This window comes from Theobroma cacao, chromosome 10 (assembly GCF_000208745.1).
Source record: "Theobroma cacao cultivar B97-61/B2 chromosome 10, Criollo_cocoa_genome_V2, whole genome shotgun sequence".
Lineage (NCBI taxonomy): Eukaryota > Viridiplantae > Streptophyta > Magnoliopsida > Malvales > Malvaceae > Theobroma > Theobroma cacao.
Window position 1 is genome coordinate 17257947 of NC_030859.1, and position 10989 is coordinate 17268935.

At 32.9% G+C, this 10989-nt stretch overlaps 1 protein-coding gene across 1 annotated transcript; it reads right to left on the minus strand.

The window, feature by feature from the left end:
• On the minus strand, positions 8058-8966 carry LOC18587025. The gene is made up of 2 exons (XM_007010671.2): positions 8664-8966; positions 8058-8571 (listed from the first exon to the last, which is right to left on the minus strand). The coding sequence occupies exons 1-2, from the start codon at positions 8904-8906 to the stop codon at positions 8383-8385; spliced, it is 432 nt and encodes a 143-aa protein (XP_007010733.2). The 5' UTR covers positions 8907-8966; the 3' UTR covers positions 8058-8382.

Sequence of the window (10989 nt, forward strand, 5' to 3'; positions counted from 1 at the left end):
TTTCTTTCTCTCTCTACCCGCCGGCTCTCTCTCCCTTCTCTCTATTCACTCCGACGTCGTCGGCTCTCTCTCCCTTCTCTCTATTCCCTCCGACGTCGTCGGCGTCGCACCCAAGACCAGCGACACCCCAACCGGCGACAGATCTGGTGGCGCGACGGGTTCTCTTACGGTCGGCTTCCCCAACCGGTGGCGTCGCTCCTCACCTGGATCGGCCCTTCCTTCCAGCGACAGATCTGGCGGCGTCGATGGTCGGGCTCCTTCTCGCGTCGGCGAACTCTTCCTTGCGACGTGGGTCAAGTCGGCTCTCCCCAACCGGCGACAGATCCTCAGCCGCAATCGATCTGGTTCCTTTTTCGCCGGCGTGCTCCTCCTTGCGGCGTCTGTCTTCAGCCGCAATCGGTCCCCTCTGACCGGACTCCCCTTTTCACTTTCCCCGGAACACGTTTTCTCATTTTCCCTTTCTTTTTAGATATCTCTCTTCTATTTCTTTTGTGGATTTTTTTGGTGTGGCTGCTGGAATTTTTTTGTTGCAGGTTCCCCCCCTGGTTGCTCGGATTCCCCTCCCCTTTATACCCGATTTCTGGGCTCTGGAGGGGCAATTCCACTACCCTGCCAGACGCGAAAAATTCGCGTCTGGCAAGTGAGAGAGGTGCCTGGCAGGGTGCGTCCGCACCCTGCCAGTCGTACCTCTCTCCTTTCTTTTTTCATTTTTTTTCATTTTTTCATTATTATTATTCTTTTTAAAATTTTATTATATATATATTTTTTACTCCATTTTTTTTTATTTGTAATTTAGTGTCTACAATTACTTTACTTTAAGCTTATTCATCTAACACTAATAACATAATTTAAAAGGTTTTATATATTATCATCATGCATTCATACATCATGAAATGTTCAAAGTCCATATATAACTAGTATGCTGACATTTCAATTGTACTTTCAGAAACATATCTATATGACAAGCATGAATCCGTTTTCAATTTTGCTAAACAAATGTACACTCAATGGTGATAACTATACTGAATGGAAAAGAAACCTTAATATCGTCCTAAATTATGACAATATCACATGGGCTCATTTTGAGCATAAGCCTGCACCACCTACTCCCAAATCAACTCCACAACATATAAAATATCATAAGAAGTGGCATGATGCAAACAAGCTAGCTAAGTGCTATATAATAGCATCCATGAACAGTATATTGCAAAAGCAACAAAAGGGCATGGGCAATGATGTTGAAATAATGTTGCACCTACATGAGATGTTTCGTACAAAAAAAAAGTTTGCTAAGGTAAAGGCAATCAATGCTTTTAAGGACCTTAAGCAGAATGCTAGAGCTTGTTAGAGATTACATGTTGACGGTAATCTCTTGTCCCATTGCGGTGGAACTACATGGTGCTGAGATAGATGATGAAATGCAAATATCTATGGTCTTTCATAGCTTGAATTCATCATTTTCATTGTTCAAATCTTATTTTGAATTACACAGTAGGTATTACACTCTAAGTGGGCTAATGAATGATTTGCAAAATGTGGAGGAGGTTTTTGAATTGAAAAAGAAACCTAAAGCACATGTAATTTCCACTTCTAAACCCAAACCTAAGGGTAAAAAGAAGAAAGCTAGAAATAAAAAGAGAGCTAAAGGGTCAGTGGGAGCAAAGAAAAAGCCTATGAAGAAAAAGACTACTTCGAAAGACAACACCAAGGGAAAGTGTTTCTATTATGGTAAGAAAAGACTTTAGAAATGAAATTGCAAGGTTTACCTTGAAATCTAAAAGAGTAAACAAGGTATTGGGTTTCTAAATGTATTAGAAGCCTGTTTGGTGGTTGATTTTACAAATACATGCATAATAGATTCTAGAGCCATTAACCATGTTTGTAATTCTCTTCAAAGGTTTTAACCCAAGGAGAAAACTAACTAAGGGGTAATTTCATATGAAGATGGAAGATGGCACATTTGTTTTGGCACAAGCAGTGGGAGCCATTGTTCTACGGTGTCCTTATGGTCGTAATTAATTTTGGAAATTGTTTATTACATTCCAAAAACTTATAGAAATTTAATTTTTATTTTTTTAATAAAGTCTGGATATTCAATTTACTTTAGTGAGATAGTCACTATTTATTTGAATAAGGATTTTATTTGTTCTAGAACTATTAACTAAAATCTTTCCTTAAACCTACAACCTATTTGCAAATGATGTAGAGGCAATATGATCTAAATTTAAAATAGCCCAAAAATTTAGCTTAACCAAAACTACTTATGGCATTTGCGTTTAGGTCATATCAATCAACAAAAACTCAATAGTACTCTACCAAACATGACTAATGGCCCTTTGCTAGTATGTGAGTCTTGTATTTAAGGTAAAATGACTATAGGGCCCTTCAAGGCAAAAGGAAATAGAATGCCAAACGTTTTAGATTTAGTACACACAGATGTGTGTGGACCAATGATCGAACAAGCTAGAGGTGGTTATGAATATTTCATAACCTTTATTGATGACTACTCAAGATATGGCTCTATGTACATGATGCACAAGAAAAATGAATCCTTTGAGAAATTTCAAGAATTCAAAGCCGAAGTTGAAAAAAGAACTAGGTAAGCCATTGAAACAACTTCAATTAGATCAGGGTGGTAAGTATTTATAAGATGAATTTTGACAGTATTTCATTGACAATGGGATAATTGCCTATTTGTTAGCGTTTAAAACACCTCAACATAATGGTGTTGTTGGGAAAAGAAATAGGACTTTTTTAGAAATGGTTAGATTAATGATGTCCTATGCTAAACTCTCAATCTCATTTTGGGAATATTGCACACAAACTGTTGCATACTCAACTTTGCACGATCTAAGGTAGCGCTTAAGACACCAAGGGAGCTATGGACAAGGCATAAATCATCTATATGTTATCTTTGAACTTAGAAGCATCCTACACATATTTTAAAGCTTGAGTCCACAAAAATGGAACCCAAGACTAAGGTATGCTTGTTTGTAGAGTATCTTAAGGGTATAAGAGGTTATTACTTCTATAGTCCTCAAGATAAGGAATTTTTCGTTGGTGCGAATGTAACTTTCTTAGAGAAAGAATATGTGAGAAATCACTAACCTAGAAGTAAAATTGTTTTAGAATAATTGTATGATCCTTCATATTCAATAGTAGATTATAAAGATATCATAATTCAATTTGATTTAAGAATTGAATCAGATACACAACTTGAACATCAAATAGTGATATCTTGACACAATGGAAGGCTTGTGAGCTAACTTGAAAGATACATGGGTCTAGGAGAAAATATGATTGCACTCTCGAATGAACATGAATCTAACCGCACTACTTATAAAGATGCTATTAATGATGTTGATGCTTAGTAATGGCATAAGGCAATGAAATTTGAGTTAAACTCCATGGATTCCAAGAAATTATGGACTCTAGTAGATCCACCTCAAAGGATAAAATCCATAGGATGGAAATGGTTATATAAAAGGAAAAGTGGAAGTGATGGGAAGGTAAAGACTTTCAAGGCCAAACTATTAGCTAAGGGTTATACCTAGAGAAAAGGTGTTGATTATGAGGAAACCTTCTTACCGGTTAATATGCTTAAATCCATCAGGATCCTCTTACCTATAGTAGCACATCTTGATTATGAGATATGGTAGATGGATCTCAAGATCGCATTTTGAAATGGGGACCTTGAAGAGTGCATTTATATGGCTCAGTTAGAGGGTTTCATTAAAAAAGGCAACGAGCGTAAGGTTTGTGAATTGCATAAGTCCATTTATGGACTTAAGCAAGCATTTAGGTCTTAAGAAATAAAATTTGATACTGTTATTGAATTGTATGGATTCCAACAAAATGTAGATGAACCTTATGTTTATAAAAGGATACAAGATAAAAATGTTGTTTTCCTAATACTTTATGTTGATGACATTCTAATCATTGAAAATGATGCAAGAATGTTGTCAACAGTTAAATGTTGGCTGAACCAACAATTCAATATGAAGGACTTGGGAGAAGCATGCTATGTTATAGGGATCAAACTTATAAGGGATATCAAGAACAAACAGATAACATTATCTCAAGTAGCCTACATAGACAATTTTGGCCAAGTTTGCTAGATAAGATTCCAAGAAGGATTGTATGCCTTTTAGACATGGAATCAAATTTTCTAAAGAGATGTCACCTAAAACTCCAAAGGAAGTTGAAAACATGAGATAGATTCCATATGCATCTTCTGTTCGAAATCTTATGTATGCTATGCACTAAGCTAGATATGCTACTATGCAATTAGATGGGTTAATAGGCTTTAGTCTAACCCAGGCATGGAGCATTGGACTACTATCAAATTCATCTTCAAATATCTTCGTAGAACAAAGAACTACATGCTTATGTATTCTAGAAGTGACCTTGTAACAACAAGGTACACTAATTCAAATTTTTAGTTTGATGTTGACTTAAGGAAATTGACATCAGGATTTATTTCCACTTTGGGACAAAAAGCCATAGTTTGGAGGAGTATTAATCAATATTGTATTGCATACTCTACTATGGAGGCAAAGTATGTGATGGCTTATGAGGTTGCGAATGAAGTTGTATGGCTCCTCAAGTTCTTTATGGACCTTGAAGTGATTCTAGATGCAGACAAGCCCATTACACTCTATTTGATAACAGTGGAGCAGTAGCTAATTCAAAAGGACTGTAGAATCATAGAGCAGCAAAACATATAAAGAGGAAGTATCATCTTCTTCAAGAGATCATACAATGTGGAAAAATGCTTGTGATGAAAATTCCAATAAAAAAGAACCTCATTGATCCATTCATAAAAAGGTTAACATAAAAGAGCTTTGAGGGTCACTTAGAAAGTCTTGGGATGAGGGATATGTCATACTTGCTTTAGGGCAAGTGGGAGATTGTTAAGAATTTGAGAATATGATGCCTTGGAAAGCAAGTGCATTATCATGTTTAATTCCATTCATTTTATTTGTAATGAAAGTATATTTTAATAATGAGACAAAGAGTTTGTTTTTAGTAAGCATTTATTATCTAGTTATAAAGGTATCAAGATTCTATTGATATATTATAATACATTTGTATGAAGATTCATACATAAGATACATGTATTTTAATTGAATCTAAATATTGTTCACAACCAAAGCTGGTCACTTTATTATGTTAAGGCTTTAGTGTCTATATTACTTCCAATGTAAGGAATGTGATTCACTTCAAGGGAATGATGAGTATTAAATCATTGGAGTAGTTGACTTCGAGTAATGACACTATAATTTGAATTGAAATCACATGAGAATCAAGTTTAAATTTAACTGTTACTTAAACCTTGATCTCACACTTATGTAGTTGCTTATGATAGAACCAAAATCCTGATGGATAATGAACTCATGTCTTATCTCCTTTTAATCTTTGATATACCATGAGCATGATCATCTTAAAACATTGATCTAGACTCGTACATTGGGATTATAACTGAGGTGAACATTTGAGAACATATATCCAAAAAGTGGAGTTTATAGCATTAACATCACTTCTAGTGATTTCAAGGAGATTACTGATTAATCTAGGTCCAGTGGATTGATGAATTAGCTCTCATCATATCTTAATACTCAAAAGATTAGATCGAAAGTATTGGATCATAGATTGGAAGAAATATGAGATTAAAGGACAAAATTGACATAAAGGGTACAATAGTTATTTCACCTTTTGTCATTGGACGGTTATGAGGGTTCACAACATAAGGTTTGCAATTTTGACAACCAATATCAAATATTTAATATTGGATCATATCTTATAATTGTAGTTAATCCAAGTGTGCAACCATAAATCTATGGTGGATTAATTTCATGGTTAATAAACAAAAATGATCTTAATGAGATTAAGAATAATTCTATGTTTACTGGAGCTTGGAATATCTACATCTAAATAGATTCCCTACTTAGCTTCATATAATTTAACTTGTTTAAGTTGGAATGCATATTTTATTTAATTATTTAAATAAATGTTCAAAAATGGTAACTTTGCACATTATCTTAATTAAGATAAGAGTTGTCTTAATTTAGACATGGTGCATATGTTGTCTTAATGAAGACAAAAGTTGTTCTAATTAAAACAAAAGTATATGTGACGTTTTAAGACAAGAGATGTCTTAATTATATTATTTTATTTTTGGTAAGTAAAAAAATGATCTTAATGAATAAATAATTTTTTAAGGCAAAAGTTGTCTTAAAATAAAAATATTTATTAAGATAATTATTGTCTTGAGATAAAATAATATTGGAGGATTTTAATTATAATTAAAGAATTAAATAGTTTATTCTTTATTTATAATTAATTATAATTTCTTGATAAATTATAAGAGTCCATGTTTGATTAGGATTCCTTTATTTTATTATTAATTCTCTTAATTAAAGATGGATAATAGTAAAATAGAACAATTATTCAATAAGGAATCATATTTTGACTTGGATAAATAATTATAATTAATTAAATAAATTATTTATTTTTTAATTATAATCTTAATTATTATTGGAGGAGTATGCTATAACCATAACATTTTATGGATGACCAACTTGGACTCTTGATAGGAATTTATTTTTAATTAAAAATAAAATAAAAGAAGAGTCCATCATGAAACAAAAATTTAAAGTCTTTGTTGCACTTTATAAAAGGGAAAATGAAATTTTCATCATCTTTGAAGGCCAAAACCCTAAGTCTAAAAGTTCCTCCAAGAATTCTCCATAGTCACCCCCTCTTTTTAGGTTCTTCTTGATCTCTGATCTTGGTATATTTTTCTAGCAACCTCTCACAAGAAAAACAACCCTAGATTAATTTAAAGAAGAAAAAGACAGAAATTCAATTGTTACCATCTTATTTTAGCATTTCACACCTTATCCACTTAAGGTTCAAGGTGAAAGCTATTCTTGAAGAATAAGTGGTAAGTTTATTTGGTTGAAAAATCAATATTTGGTGTGGTGGTAAATTTACTATAATTCACTAGAGTCAAGAATTGAGAATCTTGCAAAAGAAAAACCTGTTTAAGTAATTTGGGCATAACTTTCACTCCGAAAGTCCAAATGACATGATTTTAGAGGCATTGGAAAGCTAAGAAATAGGGCTACAATTCTTATGTTTACCCTTTTTCCCAGTTCAAACGAGATCAAGGAGAAAAATTCACATGTTTCTTGTTAATGTGAACCAAATTTGAGGAACATGATCAAGGAAAGGTATACTCATCATTCTTTATAGATTCTTGATTTTTATGGATGTGATTACATGATTTTGCAAAAAGTATGGAGTGTGACTTCAGCTTGTGTATTTGTATTGCTTACTTTTATTAAAGAAAATTTTTTGAAATCTATGGTTTCCACAAACACATCAATTTATAAAAGATCCAATCTCCAACATACCGAGCCATGGCCACCACCATTAGTGAGATCATTTGGCTAATACAGCTCTTATGAGATCTTGGAGTGACACACACTGCACCAATTCCCTTGTTCTATGACAATCAAGCTACTATTCACATTGCAGCAGAATCTGGTCTTCCATGAACGAACAAGGCACATAGAAATCGATTGCCTTTTCATCTAACAGTACATTCAGTCACAGATTGTTGCTACTTGACCTATTTCTTCACAAAACCAATTGCTAATATATTCACTAAAGTATTCAGGTACAATCAGTTCCATAAACTGTTGGTCAAGTTGGGCTTTCTGTACTTCATGCTCCAACTTGAGGGGGAGTATTGGAGGATCTTTTGTTTTCATTTGTAGCATTTCGTTGACTTATTCTCATACAGACAATTATGTAATATGTTCTTATTATTTTTTTACTTTACTTGCACTCCAAAAAAGTCTAAGATTAGAATGCTTCTTTTTATGCTATTTACTTTACTTGCACTCCTAACAGGCTTAGATTTAGATGGACTCTTACACCATTGCATATATATGTCTTCATCTTGTTAGTGCAAATCAGGGTTTTCTGATTTTATTGGTTGATGAATATCTAAAATATTGGGCAGGCTTAAGTAATAATTGCACACTTACTAAATAAACATTAGATGATGAGATAATATAATTAAAAGCCTTTTAGTTTTTCCATATTAGGATGGAAAGTTACATATAGCCATATATAGACATGGCTTGAAGAGCTTTTCAATTAATTCAGAGGTAGATATACCCTGAAATATTCTACATATAAGAAACACACACTAAGGCTAAGCGCTTACATAATTACTAACTAAGACACTGATAGCAGTACTGGTGGTCTGCTGGCTGTCAAATTTATTTAGTGTAATAGTAGCAGTCCTGCACCCAGCACGCACATTATTTATTTTTGACAGCCTCACCATTCATCTCTTGGCTGCCCTTCTTAATTTACCGTCGTAAATGTTCCCTTCATCGTTGGCGTACCGCTCTTTGGATCAATTTCAAGAGTACACTTGTATCCAAATTGGTTACCAGTGTCGTAGTTGCTGCCGGACTTTTCAAGCTTTGCTCTGATTTGAGCCCATTCCACGGTATGAGTACCGGGTCCGGCTGGAAGGATCTGAGCATACACCTGCGCACAGCACAGTTGATATATAGATTAATTAATTATTTCAAGCTAATAAACAGTGTTTTGTATGACTATATATGTTACGAATACAATACCTTGTTGGAGACTCCATTGTTGCTCCAGGCAACAATCAACGTGCAGCAGGTCTCTCCGAATTTGCACTCAAAACCTACAAGTGAACCTACCTGATTAAACTCCACCTGTGACCCAACGTTAATTACCAATGGAACAACAGACCCCAGAGGCCCATCCCAAATGGTGACAGCATTTTGCTTCAGTATTTGGTCAGAAGAGTTGGTAAACTTGACATTTGTGTATTTAGCATTGGCAGCCATCATAGTTTTGGTTATCAAATTTCTAAAACCTTTGGTATTGCTTTGCTTTTGCTTGTGCTTCAAAACTTGCATAGACACAATGCTTATATACTAGTTTGGCAGCATGCAGCAGCCATAAGAGGACAAAGCCCCGTATATAAGTGTACAAAAAAATTCTCATTATTTTTCCTTTTAAGGAAATAAGATATTCATGCAAAACATCCACAGAAATTGTATACATTAATATCAGTCAATACTATATAAATGACTTTCATATCATATTGTTTTGTATCTTTTGGTTACCATATTTATTAATCCATTGGTTTTGCATTGAATGTTGCAGTAGACAGCATAAGATGACAAGAAGCTGGTTGGTACAAAATTTTCATTATTTTTTATTTTCAAGTAAATGGAAGTGACTCAAGAGATATATGAATGACTAATCTCATTAATTCTTTTCATTTTCTTTCTATTTTCCCACCCTCTTTCATGTTCCCACTTTCCATGAATACTATATAACAAAGAAGAGTATGTTACTTTTGTCATTACTTTTCTCATGATAGTTTGGTTATCAAATTTCTACAACCTTGGGTATTGCTTTGCTTTTGCTTGTGCTTCAAAACTTGCATAGACACAATGCTTATATACTAGTTTTGCAGCATGCACCAGCCATAAGACGACAAAACCCCGTTTATAAATGTACAAAATTTTTATTATTTTTCATTTTAAGTCAAGGAGATATCCAAGCAGAATGTCATTAATATCAGCCAATACTATATAACAAAGAAGAATATGTTACTTTTTTCATTTTTAATTAATTTCAGCTATACTATTAAAAATATTTTTTTACTTATGAATAGAGTCCTTATTTTAATTTGTTAGACTAAAGCAGCCTCTAAGCGATCATACACTGAGTTTTAAATGACACTACATTATGCCAAGAAAAGTAGAAAGTTGCCTTCTAGGTAGTTGAGAGATGAAAGTGTTATATTAGGAAAAGTGAGTAAATTGTAGTTGTGAAATAATTAAATAAACATATTCTTTGAGTAGGGATTTGAGGTCATGTAGATAGTGTTAAAATTTCACAAGTTAATAATAATAATTATTAAGAAGCAGTTAAATGAATGTTAATAAGATGACTTTCATTATGGAGCCTCATAAATGATTTTTATATTGTTTTGTGTCTTTTGGTTACCAAATATCTAGAACGATTGGTTTTGCATTAAATGTTGCAGTAGAAAGCATAAGATGACAAGTAGCCGGTAGATACAAAATTTTCATTTATTTTTTTATTTCCAAGTAAATGGAAGTTGTGTGCATATATATCTAAATACCATATAAAAAGTGACTCAAGAGATACGTGAATGACAAATTCTCATTATTTATTTTCATTTTCTTTCTACTTTTTCACTTTATTTCATGTTCCCACTTTCCATTAATATCAGTCAATATTATATAACAAAGAAGAGTGTGTTACCTTCTTCATTAATGAGCCTCATAAATGACTTAATTTTATATATTGTTTTGCGACTTTGGTTACCAAATTTCTAAAACGATTGATTTTGCATTGAATGTTGTAGTAGATAGCAAAAGATGACAAGAAGTTAGTAGACAGGGGCGGAGCTAACCAATTTTTGTTCAGAGGGCCAAAGATGAAGAAAAATAAAGGTAAAAAATTTTAAAAACTAATACATTGCATTTAAATAACAATCAAAAGATTCATAATAGATAATAATTTTATATAACATATAAATTAAAAGGCATAAGAAAGAAAAACTTACAAAAAAGTTATGCAGAAAAACTTACAAAAAAGTTATGCTCGACAATATTTTCTAGATTCATAAAATATAATGCATAAAATATAAATAGGTAAATACTATATATAAAATTTTACAAAATAGTTAAATAATATGAATAGAAAGAAAAAGATAAAAGAAAACTTTACCTTATCCAAGTTCATAAGATAATAAATCTCTCTTTTATAGAATGTAGTCTATTTCAGTAGTTAATTATATAAAAGAGAGTAAAGAAAAATAAAAGAACAAAAGAGAAGAGAAAGAGAAAAAGGAAAAGAGGGAATAAGAGGTGTGAGTAAACTTAAATAAGG